Below are 15,935 nucleotides of genomic sequence, written 5' to 3'. Positions count from 1 at the left end.
GTAGTCCCTGCTCTCTGCAGCTAGAGAAAGCTCACACACAGCAACAAAGACCCAATGCAGCCAAAAATAAAATAAATTTATTAAAAAAAAATTATATCACAGATGTTCTCCCACAGATGTGAGAGTTCTGAGTCCCATGTCTGGCTCCTGTCTGGTGGTCTGGCATCAGGAGGAGGAGTCCCCAGAATGTTTGGATTTGAAGGCCAGCGGGGCTTAATCACAGGAAATCCACAGGATGGGGGGAAACAGAAACACTACTCTTGGAGGGTGCACACAAGGTCTCGTGCACACTGGAACCCAGGGGAAAAAGCAGTGACTTCATAGGAACCTGGGACAGACCTACCTGCTGGTCTTGGAGGGTCTCCTGGGGAAGTGGGGGGCAGCTGTGGCTCACTGCAAGGACAAGCACACTCGTGGTGGAGGTACCAGGGAATAATGATTGGTGTAAGCTGTCCAGGAGGCCACCATTTTGACACCAAGACCTGGCCCCACCCAACACCCTGTAGGCTCCAGTGCTGGGATGCCTTAGGCCAAACAGCTAACAGGGCAGGAACACAGTCCTACCCATAAGCAGACAGGCTGCTTAAGGTCTTCCTGAACCCACAGCCACCTCTAAACACACCCTTTGACATGGCCCTGCCCACCAGATGGACAAGACCCAGCTCCACCCACCAGTGGGCAGGCATCAGTCCCTCCCATCAGTTAGCCTGCACAAGCCTCTTAGATCAGCCTCACCCACCAGGGGGCAGCCACCAGAAGCAAGGGGAACTACAATCAAGGGGAACTACAATCCTGCAGTCCATGGGACCGCAAACACAGAAAGTTAGACAAAATGAGATGGCAGAGGAATATGTTCTAGACGAAGGAACAAGATAAAACCCCAGAAGAACAACTAAATGAAATGGAGATAGGCAAAGTACCTGAAAAAGAATTCAGAGTAATGATAGTAGAGATGATACAAGATCTCAGAAAAATAATGGAGGCACAGACAGAGAAGATACAAGAAATATTTAACAAAGAGCTAGAAGATTTAAGGAACAAACAACAGAGTTGAACAATAAAATAACTGAAGTGAAAAATACACTAGAAGGAATCGATAGCAGAATAAATGATACAGAAGAACAGACAAGTGAGCTAGAAGACAGGATGGTGGAAATCACTGCCATGGAACAGAATAAAGAAAAAAGAATGAAAAGAAATGAGGACGGTTTAAGAGACCTCTGGGTCAACACTAAAGGTGCCAACATTTTCATTATAGGGGTACCAGAAGGAGAAGAGAGAGAGAAAGGGTATGAGAAAATATTTGAAGAGATAATGGCTGAAAAATTCCCTTACATGGGAGAGGAAACAGTCACCCAAGTCCAGGAAGCACAGAGTCCCATACAGGATTAACCCAAAGAGGAACACACAAAGACACATGGTAATCAAAATGACGAACAGTAAAGATAAAGAGAGAATAATAAAAGCAGCAAGGAAAAAGCAACAAATCACCTACAAGGGAATCCTCATAAGGTTATCAGCTGATTTTTCAGCAGAAACTCTGCAGGCCAGAAGGGAGCGGCATGATATATTAAAGTGATGAAAAGGAAAAACCTACAACCAAGAATACTCTATCCACAGGCTCTCATTCAGATTTGCTGGAGAAATCAAAAGCTTTACAGACAAACAAAAGCTAAAAGAATTCAGCACCACCAAACCAGCTTTAGAACAAATGCTAAAGGAACTTCTCTAGGTGGAAAAGAAAAAGCCACAACTAGAAACAAGAAAATTATGAATGGGAAAGCTCATTGGTAAAGGCAAACATACCGTAAAGGTAGGAAATCATCCACACACAAATATGATATCAAAACAAACAATTGTGTGAAGAGGAGAGCACAAATGCTGGATATTGGAAATGCACTTGAAATTAAGAGATCAGCAACTTAAAACAATTCTATATATATATAGACTGCTGTATCAAAACCTCATGGTAACCACAAACCAAAAATCTACAATAGATATACACACAAAAAATAAAAAGGAATCCAAACACAACACTAAACATAGTCATCAAATCACAAGAGAAGAGAACAAAAGAGGAAGGGAAGAAAACAAACCCAAAACAATTAACAAAATGGCAGTAAGAACATACATATCAGTGCTTCCCTGGTGGTGCAGTGGTTAAGAATGTGCCTGCCAATACAGGGGACACGGGTTTGAGTTCTGGTCCGGGAAGATCCCACATGTCGTGAAGCAACTAAGCCCATGTGCACAACTACTGAAGCCCTTGTGCCTAGAGCCCATGCTCCACAACAAAAGAAGCCACCCCAATGAGAAGCCCACACACTGTAACGAAGAATAGCCCTCGCTCGCCACAAATAGAAAAAGCCCACGTGCAGCCACGAAGACACAGTGCAGCCAAAAATAAATAAATTAAAATTTTTAAAAATACATATCAGTAATTACCTCAAATGTAAATGGATTAAATGCTCCAACCAAAAGACGTAGACTGGCTAAATGGATACAAAAGCAAAACCCCTATATATGCTGTCTATAAGAGACTCACTTCTGATCTAGTGACACAGACTGACAGTGAAGGAATGAAAAAAGTTATTCCATGCAAATGGAAATCAAAAAAAAGCTGGAGTAACAATACTCATATCAGACAAAATAGACTTTATTTATTTTTATTTTTGGCTGTGTTGGGTCTTCGTTGCTGCACACAGGCTTTCTCTAGTTGTGGCGAGTGGGGGCTGCTCTTTGTTGCAGTGTGCGGGCTTCTCATTGCGGTGGCTTCTCTTGTTGTGGAGCAGGGGCTCTAAGTGCACGGACTTCAGTAGTTGTAGCACGCAGGATCTAGAGCACAGGCTCAGTAGTTGTGGAGCACGGGCTTAGTTGCTCTGCAGCATGTGGGATCTTCCCAGATCAGGACTTGAACCTGGACTTGAAACCGTGTCCCTGCATTGGCAGGAAGGTCCCTAACCACTGCGCCACCAGGGAAGCCCCAAAATAGACTTTAAAATAAAGACTGTTACAAGAGACAAAGAAGGACACTACATAATGATCAATCCAAGAAGAAGATATAACAATTGTAGATATATATGCATCCAACATAGGAGTACCTCAATATATAAGGCAAATGCTAACAGCCACAAAAGGAGAAATCGACAGTAACACAATAACAGTGGGGGACTTTAACACCCCACTTACATCAATGGACAGATCATCCAGACAGAAAATCAATAAGGAAACACAATAGAAAAGGTCAATGAAACTAAAAACCTTTTGTTTTGAAAGATAAACAAAACTGATAAACCTTTAGCCAGACTCATCAATCAGTACACCTGATTTTCAAGTCCTCCCAGCCCAGATGCCAGCCATGCAAGTGACAGAGCCTTCAACTGATTCCAACCCCCAGCTATCAAGCCAGTCTCAGACATTGAGTCTTCCCAACTGCAGCCTCAGACATCCCCACTGTGCCCGTCCAACTCTCTGGCCTACACAATCCATTGGCATAATAAAACGGTGATTGCTTTAAACCTCTAAGCTTTGGAGTAGTTGCTACATAGCAATAATGGCCAGAATAGGTCATAAGGCAATCTCATTCGGTTCCCTCAAACCCCCAAGAAGTATTCTGCCTTTTGAGCATTTTTCTGGTTGGGGGGAGGGAGGAAAGCATTCAGCCAGTAGACATAGGATTCTTTTGAGAAAAAAGCTGAGTTTTGGCATCTTCTAACCAAGCTTTACTGGGCCCCTCCTGGCAGGGGAAAGTCAGCCCCTTGCCCAGTCTGATCTGGTCAGCCACTCCCAGCCCCACCCCAGCTCAAGACTCAAAGAGATGCTTCACTGCCCCCAATTCACCTCACAATAAGCCATCTCTGAGGAAAGAAGGTAAGGCTCTAAAAGCAGTGTCAACCTAATCATTATGTAAGACTGATTGGACAGAAAACTGCCCTGGCACTGCTGCCTAACACTCATTTCTAACTGGCCACAATCCAGTTCTGTTACTGAATCATCTCCATCCCATGGTCATGTTTTACCTCTCATTTCCCCTTCCCAAGCAGACCTTTCAGACCCACATTCATATAAACATCACCAGGACTGTTTCTACCACATTCATATGAACATCACCCCAGTGCTGTTTCACATCGCTCCACTCTACACAATCCTCCGGGCTTCTCCCCTCCCTCACTTGTCCCCTCCCACTTGAGTGAGCTGCCCTGGGATACAAGTATTTAAACCAAATCCTGTTTCCAATGGGTGTCTCAATATTTTTAAACCTCTTTCTTTACAAGCTTAGTGGAGCCTCTTGCCCATAACAAGGGAACTAGATGTCTCATTTTTCCCAGGTTTATGCCTATTGACCCGGCTTAATTAATATTGGTACTCTCAAAAGCGCCCCAATTTGGGTAATAATGTATATGATCCCCCTAACCCTAACGCCTGTCTTCTATCATTTGCCATCCTTCACATGAGACAAACCCCTACCTAATTTCTTGGCAGGAATAATGATCAAGAATACACAATGTTTTATACAAGAAACCTCAGGTAATGTCCAGAGTGGACTTGTTATATGGAGGGCATTTTCCTCATTTGTGAATATCATAATCTAAATCATCTCTTTTGCATATAGTGAGCAGGAACTCTCGAGTAAATGAAGGAACAGGTGATGGCTAATGTCCTTTCTAGGCCTCAAATTTTAAGGATATATGTGTAAATTCACAAACTGGGCTCAATCCAGTGTAGCAGAATTTTCTTCCTCTTTAGAAATTTCTGGTTACCAAAGTTCCAGAAATTGCTTTCTCATTCCCTAATCTTTCAATTTCTCGTGTTCTCCATTACGTAACGTGGAGCTGGGGCTTTGGGCCGAATTTTCCTTTAAAGATGATTTTTATAGTCAATAAGCAACTTCAAGAAGTGACGAAGCCAGCCGGGGAGGCGATATTAGTTGACGCAAGCGTCTAAGCGAATCCCAACTCGTTTTTCCCAGGGACTCACATTCCCGGGTTTGCTTGGCAGGGCTGAGCCTTTGCGCGTAAACCCCGGGCGCGGGCAGCCGCCTCCGGGCCCCGCCCCCGCATCTCCTCCTCTGCCCCGCGCTGACGGCGGCCCTCGCCGCCAGTCGTTGACAGCCGCCGAGCTGCGAGCTTCTTCTCTCCCGCAGAGGTAGGTAAACAGCCGCATCGCCCTTTAACCTCCCAGCTGGGGCCGTGGGCGCAGAGGCCGGCAGTCAGAACCCCTGCCTTGGGGCCGAGGCGCGACAGCGCACGGCCGGGTCCGGGCGGGAGGCCCACCTTGACAGTGAGGAGGGCGGGGAGCTTCCGGAGGGCGCGCAACGCGTCTGGCCTACTCAGCGAGCTCGATGGTTTTCGGACGCCGTGGCTTGGTTTTGCCCTCCTGGTTAGGCGAGCTCCCTTTACTCGGAATAGGGGCGGGGGCCGCGGCTGGCCGGGGCCCCTCTGGAGGGTTGTGGGTAGTGTCGAGGAGTCTGGCCCCCTCCCAGGCAAGTCCACAGCGGGAGTGGGATGGGCGAGTAGCGCCGGCAAGGGGGCCACAGGTCCGGGGAATGGGCGCGCGGAACCCAACGAAGGCCGCAAAGGGGCTCCGCTGGGACGCTCAGCGAGGAGGACCAGGGAGAGGCGCGGGTCCGCGCCCTCCCGATTCCCAGAGGGGACGCGGCCGACCACCCGGGTCCAGGACCTCGGCAGGGAGGAGTCCCGGGGCGTCTGGGGGCCGCCCCCAGCCGCCGCCGCCGACCTCCTCCCCAGAGGAGGCCCCGCCTGCCATCATGCGGCCGGGCGGTGCCTGGGACGCAGCAGCGGGCGGGTCTCTGGCACCCCCGGGGACCGGCACAGGCTGGCGTGAGCTGGGCTTCCGGCCTCGGCGGGCGGAGTCTTGGGGCGACCCCGCCCTCACTCCCGGGCCTGAGACGTCCAGGTGCCGGCGGCAGAGTGTCTCTTGCGAGGTCATGTGTGGTGGACTCACAGGCTTTGCTTTTCGCCGTCTCGACTGTCCCTGTGGAAGGAGAGAACTCGGCCGTCAGGGGGACTCCGAGAGCAGGGATCAGGGCCGGGCAGCGCCCCTCGGAGAACCACATTTCTCCGCTAGTATGGGTGGCACCTTCACGTTTGATTATTGAACAACGGGGAGAAGTCCATTTTCGTTTTTGTCCTTTTCTATTTGTATCAGCAATAGCAAATAGATTTTTTGAAATCATAAGCCCACCACCATCACATCCACCCTCACCATCTCAAAGCCACTGCCTTCTGTTTTTCAGTTTCCTCTTCTACAGTTCGTACACAACACAATGCAGTTTCACCTCGCTGATCATGATTATCCTCATCTCATGGCCGAGTTATTTTCCTGTACTTAGAGCAATCACGGTTTAATAAGCAGTTCCCAGCATGCTGAACATTTGAAGTGTTTCTCTTTTCCTTGCATAAAAAATCCAGGTAGAATAGAATTAAAGATTTTCACAAATCAAATTATCAGAAAAAATAGGAACAGAAAATTGAATAAAAATGTCAGATCTCTGGAAAAATCAACAGCTCTCTCAGATTTGAAGAAGAAAAAAAATATCACCAATGAAAAGGAACAATTTTACCTACCCAAACACTGAGGAGCTCTTACAATGAAAAAGAACTAAACAGAAAGGGAAAGAAAGCAGAGCTAGGATGTGATTTGTATATGGTTTTTATCTGACACAAATTTTTCATACTTGTGAAAGGAGAATATCGAGATTATAAAAGCTAAATGGTGAAATGATGAATCGTTTATAGAATACAATGCAAATTAAAGTAAGTCTGGATTATCATTTTGTAGCTATTAGCAAAAACAACAGTAACAGCAACCACTGCTGGAAGGTTGCCTAGAAATTTGCATATTCAGTTATCCTGGGAGGTGACAGGGCTTTGGGGTTAGAAAGATGGCTCTGCAACTAATCATTTCACAGCTTGGGACCAGTTACCTAATTTCCTCATCCTCCTTTTGTCCATTCATACGCTAGAGGAAATTATACCTATTTCAGGAGTTTGCCAAGGTTAACTCTTTGTGTAAAACTGACCTTTGGTATGTATACCTTTATTCTTTTCCTAGTCACACTGCACTGGGGACATAGTGAATCTGTGTGAAATTTGTGAAAAGCAGTCTGGTGATGCATTTAAGCCAAGACCCAGAAACCCCACTCCTGGGAATTTACTTGCAATGGAAGAAGCAACAGGAAAGGGGAAAAAAAAGCCATATGCACACACATTCAGAATGATATAAAATTAAACCCAACAGAGAAGCAACCTAAGTGTATAACAGCAGGGCAGCAGCTAAGAAAATCATGACACATTAACTGAAAGGAACATTGTGTAACCATCAAGTCATGATTTTGGAGCCTGTCTGCGATATATTGGAAAAAACTGACAAGTCAAAGTACAGATTACTAAACTGCATCTACTTACTCAGATGCAGTTTATTAATGTATATGTGAAAAATCTGAATAAAAATGAAGTTTTAATAGAAATACAGGTTATTTTAATTTTCTTGTTGATATATTGCTTTTCAAAATAACATCTTTAAAATAGTTCATAGTTAATTTTTTTAAGGAAATGGACCCACAGCTTTCTGTGTGTGGGAGAGGGAGAGCTCAATGTCATGTTTGCTGCTGCTTTTTTGAGCTGACCTCATTTCTTTTTTTCAAATATTATCTTGTTCTTTTCCTTGAGTAGATATATAAGTGATTTAGTAATTTATATATTGGGTTTTTCATTTAAAGAATCAGTTCTTAGATTTATTTATCATTCTAGTTTTTTCTTTTCTGTTTTTTTTTTTTTTTTTTTTTTTTTTAGGGACTCCTGAATATATTTGAAAACTGAACAGTTTCAGCCAAGCCGAAGCATTCTGTCTTCCCAGGGACACAAATCCAACTTAGCTGAGCCAAAGCAGATGTACGTATCCTGTGGAATCCCTTTGGTCTTGTGTTGGTTGAAAGTTCCCAACTGTCACAGAAGATAAGGTCCTCGAAAGGCTGTGATCACAAATCCTTGCTCTGGAGGCAACTTGGATCTATATATGTAACCCACACCTATTATATCATCCTTTCTTGTAAAATCATCTTGATTTTGCAGGGAAAGGGCTTTCTCTAGAATCATTCTGAGTTATGTAAGGAAGCAACCATTTTAAAAATAGTATAATAAAAGCAGTAACATTACAAACATTTCTGCACCAAATTAATACTGACAAAAGGTTTTATGAGGTGACAGTTTTTCCAAGCTGTAGTTTTAATTTATCTATTCCAGTCTCTCTTTTCGGATCATATTTCCTCTTCCAAGGCAGCCAGTTTTATCAGTTGTGAACTGCTGCATGTGAAACATTCAAAACACGCCTGTATCTAAAGCTGTGATGGCTGCAGCAAAATAATCCTTGAGTGAATAGCATGTGTAGTAATTCTTACATTTGGGAGAATTTTTTCTGTTTGTTCATCCTTTTTCTTCTAACCATATTCTCCTGGGGTATGGGGTAGGCTCTAGCAATGTTGCTTTTTTATCAAGCTGTTCACATAATTCTGAGGATGGATCAGGTTCAGGCCCTTTGCCCTATTCAGTCCAGGGCTAGGCCTCAGTGCCAGTGAAAAACCCCCACCCCAGAGCGGTTTGTAAAATTTTGAGTAGCTTGCATTAGGCTCTTTAAGGGGCAATGACCTCAAAAGATAAAAATATGACACATGAGTTCCACTTAGCTCAGGAAAGACAGGAAATTTTTCCAGGGCAGTCGGGGGTAGGGGGACTATTTGGTGTGCCAGTTCCCAATTTAACCAATTAAGTGTCAAGGGTGTAACATGTTTTAAGTATCAGAAGTTTGGCCCCTGGCACATGACCACTGGACAAGTTCCTCCTGGCTCTGATTCTCAGTCCCATGTATTCCCCATGGGAATAGGATGAATGGCATAATATATGGATCTTTTTTTTGTTCCTTCTCTCTAGTTCCATCACTCTGCCATTCTGCTCATGCACTAATGCCACATGATCTTATTTATTTTAGTTTTGCAGTGCATTCTGGTACCTGGCAGGCCAAGTATACCCTAGATTTTCTTCCTGTTAAATAATTTCTTTAGTCTTCTTAATTTTGAGTATCATTTCATCATATTCCTTAAAATTCTCTTTAAATTAAGACTGAAATTGCGTTGACTTTATGATTATTTGGAGGTGAATTGGTATCTTTCAGTCTTGATTTTCCCAACCAAAAACATTATCTGTCTTCCTCTTTTTTTCCAGTCTTCCAGCTTTCTTCCTAAAAGGTCTATTTATTTTTAGGTTAAATCTTAGATATTTTGAATATTTTGTTGCCACTATGAGTGGGATTTTTTTTTTTCACACTAAATCTTCTAAATAATTACAACTGATTTGAGTATTCACTCTTTTCTATATGTTGATTTCAAAAACTGCCACCTTAATAAGCTCACTTATTTATTCTAGGACACAATTTTGGATGATTTTCCTGGATTTTCCAGATAGAAAATCATACCTGGGACTTCCCTGGTGGTGCAATGGTTAAGAATCTGCCTGCCAGTGCAGGGGACATGGGTTCGAGCCCTGGTCCAGGAAGCTCCCACGTGCCGCGGAGCAACTAAGCCCGTGCGCCACAACTACTGAGCCTGAGCTCTAGAACCTGCAAGCCACAACTACTGAAGCCCGTGTGCCACAGCTACTGAAGCCTGCACACCTAGAGCCCGTGCTCCGCAGCAAGAGAAGCCACCGCAATGAGAAGCCCACGCACCGCAACGAAGAATAGCCCCTGCTTGCCACAACTAGAGAAAGCCGGCACATAGCAACGAAGACGCAACGCAACCAAAAATAAAATAAATAAATTAAAAAAAAAAAAAAGGGGCTTCCCTGGTGGCGCAGTGGTTGAGAGTCCGCCTGCCGATGCAGGGGACACGGGATCGTGCCCCGGTCTGGGAAGATCCCACATGCCGCGGAGCGGCTGGGCCCGTGAGCCATGGCCGCAGAGCCTGCGCCCCCGTCCGGAGCCTGTGCTCCGCAACAGGAGAGGCCACAACAGTGAGAGGCCCGCGTACGGCAAAAAAAAAAAAAAAAGAAAATCATACCTGGCTAGAACCTTCATAACAGTCTAAAATAGCAGCAATTGCTTGCATTCTTGTCTTGTTCATTATATTAAGGAGAATGCCTTTCCTCTTTCAGTTAAGGTAGGGTGTGGGCTGTGTGTCTGTGATAGCTGTTCTTGATGATGGAAAGGGGTTACTTTCTAGTTCTATGGAAATTTTTTCAACAGCTTAACCTTAAAAAATCAGGATGTATGTAGATTTTAATTGAAAACTTTCAACATCAGAGAATCTTTGAGTTTTTTTCTCCTTAACCTACTAATAGGTTACTTGATTTTGTGATTTTAAGCCATCCTTGTATTCCTAAATAATCCTTATTGGTCACAGTGTATTCTTCTTTTACTAAACTGTCAAAATCAGCTTGGTGGTATTTTCTTTTGGTTTTTGGCACCCATGTTGCTGGAGGTTGGATAGCTAAGAGTGTGAGCCCTTCACTCAGAATACTGGAGTTTGAATCTTGATCCTTTATTCCCTTGGCTGTTAACAGCACTTCTCAGGTGAAGCTGCCCAAGTGTTTATCTCTGCTGAGTTCCAGATTCTTATAACAATTGCCTGAATTGATACTCCCACTTGAATGGCTCATAGACGTAGCAAAGTTAGTATGTCCAAACTAAAACTTTATTTTCTCTCACAAGCATGGCCCTCCATCAGTTTCCTCTATTTCAATAGATGGCATCACCACCATCTGCCTGGCTATGAAAGCCACAAACCTGATCAACTCTCACTCCTCCATCCACTCTATCTGCTTAATTGGTTCTTTCTGCAAAATACATCCCATTTTTTCACAGCTCCTCAACTGCATTGGCACAGTCCCAGGCCACACCACCATCTTCCTTCAATTGTTTTATAAGTGGTCTCACCATTTCCTTTCTTGCCCCCAAAATTTTCTACTTACACAACAGGGTGAACTTTGTTAAAAAAAAGAAAAAGATCCTGTGATGTTATTCTCCTAAGACCCTTTAATGGCTTCCCACTGTCTTTCAGGTTCCAGATACCTATCTTCCTTAGTGCTTGAACCCACAAACTAAACATCTTACCACTGTGTCCTCAGCCACAGCACAATGCTAGACCCTTAGAAGACAACAAATATTTGTTAAACTAATCAATGGCTATTGTACTGTAACTTTTTTCTCCATTTCTCCTATGGTTTATTGTCAAGTTTTCTATTTCTTTAAAAACTGGCACGTACTAGCTGTTCCATAAATATTTGCTTAATGCATTGATTCTAACGTCTGTTTTTATAATTTAATAGGAAGGCAATCCATCCCACAAAGATTTTTAATTCATAAAACTTTTACTTTTCACAGTTAGGTCTCTAGAGTCTGCTTTTGCATGTGGTGTTAGGATCCTAGTTTTATTTTCCTCCAGTTTCCTAGAAGCATCTGCTAAACAAACGTTTCTTTCTTCATTGATTTGTGGTGTCCGATTTATCATTTATCAGGTTTGTACTAAAGAATATATACATGGGTTTATATCTGAACTTGCTATTCTCCTTCCTTTGATCTGTAGGTCTGTTTCTAGACTGTTACCATATTTATTACATATTTATTACTATGACTTTGTAATAGGATTTAATGTCTGATAACAGTAGATGCTCTCCTTTTTTCAGGTTGAGTTTGCTACCTGTGGACATTTCTTACCTCTTGTGCGTTTATTGAATTCCTCAAAAAATCCAGGTGGAATTTTGATTGTCATTTTATTATTATAAGTTCATTTGGGGGTGATTAACATCTTTATAGTACTAAGTTCTTCCAACCAAAACCTTTCCATGTTTACAGATCATCTTCTTTGTTCTTTACTAATGTTCAATTTTTTTTTCCCCAGTCTTAAGTCAATCCTAGATACTTTATAGTTTGGGTTGAAATTATTACTATCTTATTAATTTTTTTCTAGTTGATTATTGCTGGTGTAGAGAAATGCTGATTTTCGTAGGCCAATCTTGTATCCCACAGCCTATCCCTCTAGTTGTCTCTTGTTACCTCTGTTGAGTCTGTTGAATTTTCTATGTTTATGATAACATTAATTCCACATAATGTCAGCTGGAGCTCTTTCCTTGGAGTTCTTGCACCAGTTACTTCTTTGTCTTTGTATATGGCATTGGAAGGACTTCCAGTCCTGTGGCAGTGTACATCCTTGTCTTGTTTCTGATCTTAAAGGGACTACATTCAAAACTTATTGTGTTTGCTGTTTTAGTTATATAATCTTCATTAAGTTAAGGAAGTTACCTCCTATTCCTAGTCTACTAAGAGTATTTTTCTTAGTGATAAATAGGTATTGACTGTTGTCAAATACTTAGTGTCTTGAAATGTGCCAGAGTGTTAGGCCACAACCTGACCGTTCTCTGAGAGCATCTTATATGAAGTGTCGTAGCACAGCCAGACATTCAGAAACCTGGTCTCTATTCCTAGCAATTTCACTAATTAACACTGTAATCACAGATATGTCACTTGACTTTTCTGAATCTTGGTGGCCTAATTTGTAGAGTGAGAAGTTTGGATTAAATAATATAAGATCTTCCTTATTTTATCACAAACAGAAAGATTCTCCAAGGTCTCATTAAGTTTTGAGTCCTTATCCTTAGAAATGATTCTCTGCTTCAAAATGTAGTTGTTAATTTTTATGCTTTTTATAATTAAATGTTGCTATTGTTGTTCTCAACTGATTTTAAAATGATCTTGTCTTAATATAGTTTATGATCATCCAACTTTAATATTCAGTTTTAAAGTACTGATCAGCAACATATGCCCATGGCCCTTATGCCCTATTACCTGTATCTCCAGTCCATGGTCATTCTTCAGCTCCAGACTCACCAAGCTAACTGCCTACTGGTATCTCTTGTCCCAGTAGGCAGCTTGATAATGGCATTGTAGCTTGATAATGGCATTGCCAAAGCCACACACCACATTTGTCTCCCTCCAGACTTGCTCCATCTTCCGTGTTCTGTCCACACAATTGCCCAATCCAGAAATCTGGGTGCCACCTCGATTCTTCCAGTCTTTCATCTTCCACGTCAAACACCAAGCTTTCCAGAATTCCCTGAGGTGTTTGAGCAGAATTGTGAGCAGCCTGGAAGCCAAGAGCTGAGCCCCATTAGCAAATGGAAAATAGATCAGGGAAGCAGACCTGCAGAAGACTGAGTGCCAGGAGATGTGGATGCGAGATTGAGGCCAGTCAGCATATCCCAGGACCCTGTCCCTCTGACCTTACACAAAAGAGCCTCCAAAAATCCTAATTGGCATATTCTGAGCAGTTTAGCTGGGCTTATAACTTTCAAATATATTTTTATTTACACCAAGACATTTCAATAGTGATAGTAGAAACAAACATGATGTTAATTCATTTATTTGTTTAATCAGTCTTCCTCTGAATATTATCCAATTTAGTCTTTAGTTCTGAAGGTTATGAAAAATAATTTTATAATATTAGATGCCATTTTTATTTGAAGGTGTCCCAGTGCTGGGGATAAGACTACTATCAGCATTACAACGTGTGCCATTTTTGGTTTTGTGGCACATGGTATTTTGGAGCATATGGTTTGACATGGGGTACAGTAGAAACTAATGATCATTCTACTATATGTCTTTAATCTCTGCTCTTGGAACCAAGCACCCAGGGTAAATGAGGTCTTCAATCTGAAAGGAGGTTTTTAATTGATGAATGTACATTCTGCAAAGGTTCATAAATTATCATGCAGGATACTTTGTTTATTCCTAAGCCATGCTAGCCCTTTCATATAAGATATGTGTCTTTTCTACCAAAAATTAGGAGAAAATAAGTCACTCACAAACCATTAAATGCTGAACTAAGACTCATTCAGTGAGTGAAAGACTGCAAAGCTTGTGAACACAGCCTTCCTTACCCCATTTTGAACAGCCCCATTTGTTTCTGTCTATAGAGAGAAAAATGAATTTATAGGTGGGCTTGCAGAATCTTGCACATTTCCTGTTTCCAAAAATTTATTGTATTGAGAATTTCTTTGAGGAAATTCTTGTTGGCATTTATATGTTCAGAGGATATTAATTCCTTCACTTAACAGGTATCTATTGTGTATATGCTCTGTGCCAGGCCCCGAGGAGACAGCAGTGAACAAAAGAGACATTTCCAGCTTACATTCCTGTGGGAGGAAAGAGGACATGAGCCAGCTATTTAGAAAATGATTTAATGATTTCAGCACCTACCTGGGGGTGTTCCTAACTGGACATTAGAATCACTTCCATAGGGGCCATGCCAGGGTCTCGGGAGGTTCCAGGAGCTCATATCCCTCATAACAGCCCAAATCACTACTTCAGAGAAGCTCAAAGCTATGGCAAACCCACCAGGTGTTTATAGTTTCTTCCAGTTTAGATACAATGTATCAATCAGAGGTTATTTTTATCATAAGCAATGTTGCTGGCATTCCACCTTTATCAAGTTTCTAGGAAACAGAGCCAGAAATTACCTTAAGGTCAAATTTGTCCTGAGAGAAGGAGAAAGAGCTGTGTTAACCCTTTACCTACAATTACTTTTGCTGTAAGGGTTGCAAAACAGACATGGAATGTGAAGAACGTATATGACCAAGAACATTTATAACTGATGCCACTGCTATGCAGTCATTATGCTGCAGACGTTAAGTGTTTTCAACATAAACACACAATGCTGACACCCTCTTTATTTTGCAGATAAGTCATCATGGTGAAAAGCCACATAGCCAATTGGATCCTCGTTCTCTTTGTGGCCACGTGGAGTGACATGGGCTTCTGCAAGAAGCGACCAAAGCCTGGAGGAGGATGGAACACTGGGGGGAGCCGATACCCAGGACAGGGCAGTCCTGGAGGCAACCGCTATCCACCCCAGGGAGGGGGAGGCTGGGGTCAGCCCCATGGTGGTGGCTGGGGACAGCCCCACGGTGGTGGCTGGGGTCAACCCCACGGTGGTGGCTGGGGACAGCCCCATGGTGGTGGAGGCTGGGGTCAAGGTGGTGGTACCCATAATCAGTGGAAGCCCAGTAAGCCAAAAACCAACATGAAGCATGTGGCAGGAGCTGCTGCAGCTGGGGCGGTGGTAGGGGGCCTTGGCGGCTACATGCTGGGGAGTGCCATGAGCAGGCCCCTTATACATTTTGGCAGTGACTATGAGGACCGTTACTATCGTGAAAACATGTACCGTTACCCCAACCAGGTATACTACAGACCAGTGGATCAGTATAACAACCAGAACAGCTTCGTGCATGACTGTGTCAATATCACGGTCAAGCAGCACACGGTCACTACCACCACCACCAAGGGGGAAAACTTCACTGAGACGGACATCAAGATGATGGAGCGTGTGGTGGAGCAGATGTGCATCACCCAGTACCAGAGAGAATACCAGGCTTATTACCAAAGAGGGGCAAGTGTGATCCTTTTCTCCTCCCCTCCTGTGATCCTCCTCATCTCTTTCCTCATTTTCCTCATAGTGGGATGAGGAAGGCCTTCCTGTTTTCATCATCTTAATCTTCACCAGGTTGGGGGAGGGGGTATCTACCTGCAGCCCTTTAGTGGTGGTGTCTCATTCTTGCTTCTCTGTTCGTCACCTGTAGGTTAATACCCTTAGCACTTACAGCACTGGGAAATGGAAAGTAGATCTGAAATGCTATTTATTCAAGCCCCATTTGATTTAATCCTTCATAGGCCAACGCTAGTGCTGAGCTGGTAAAAGTGTAACAGCAAATAATCATTGGTTGATCTAGGCTTATTTTTTGTCTAGTGCAACAGATTGAGGCTAAAACAATTCTCAAAGCAGTCTTCAAATACCTTTGCCTAAATACCTCCAGCTCCTTCTCCAGCTAGAGCTCAGTACACTAATGCCCCATCTTAGCAGTGATTTTATA

The 15,935-nt window shown here is 43.1% G+C and overlaps 1 protein-coding gene across 2 annotated transcripts; it reads left to right on the top strand.

Annotated features, from left to right (window-relative positions):
- Positions 1-431: 431 nt before the first annotated feature.
- PRNP (prion protein (Kanno blood group)) lies at positions 432-15,613 on the top strand. 2 transcript variants are annotated; one of them, XM_065893698.1, is made up of 3 exons: positions 432-442; positions 3,239-3,243; positions 14,775-15,613. In XM_065893698.1, exon 3 carries the CDS (start codon positions 14,816-14,818, stop codon positions 15,527-15,529), a length of 714 nt encoding a protein of 237 aa, XP_065749770.1. In that variant the 5' UTR covers positions 432-442; positions 3,239-3,243; positions 14,775-14,815; the 3' UTR covers positions 15,530-15,613. The 2 variants fall into 2 exon arrangements, with proteins under 2 accessions (XP_065749770.1, XP_065749769.1); XM_065893697.1 differs by lacking the exons at positions 432-442; positions 3,239-3,243 and adding an exon at positions 7,848-7,913 and having other exon boundaries at positions 14,746-15,613.
- Positions 15,614-15,935: the final 322 nt, after the last annotated feature.

This window comes from Phocoena phocoena, chromosome 15, assembly GCF_963924675.1.
Source record: "Phocoena phocoena chromosome 15, mPhoPho1.1, whole genome shotgun sequence".
Taxonomy (NCBI): domain Eukaryota; kingdom Metazoa; phylum Chordata; class Mammalia; order Artiodactyla; family Phocoenidae; genus Phocoena; species Phocoena phocoena.
This window is presented reverse-complemented; position numbering and strand designations above follow the sequence as displayed.

What these genes read in the sequence shown, in the direction of transcription:
- PRNP (XM_065893697.1), top strand. Translation starts at nt 14,756, where the DNA reads ATGGTGAAAAGCCACATAGCCAATTGGATCCTCGTTCTCTTTGTGGCC.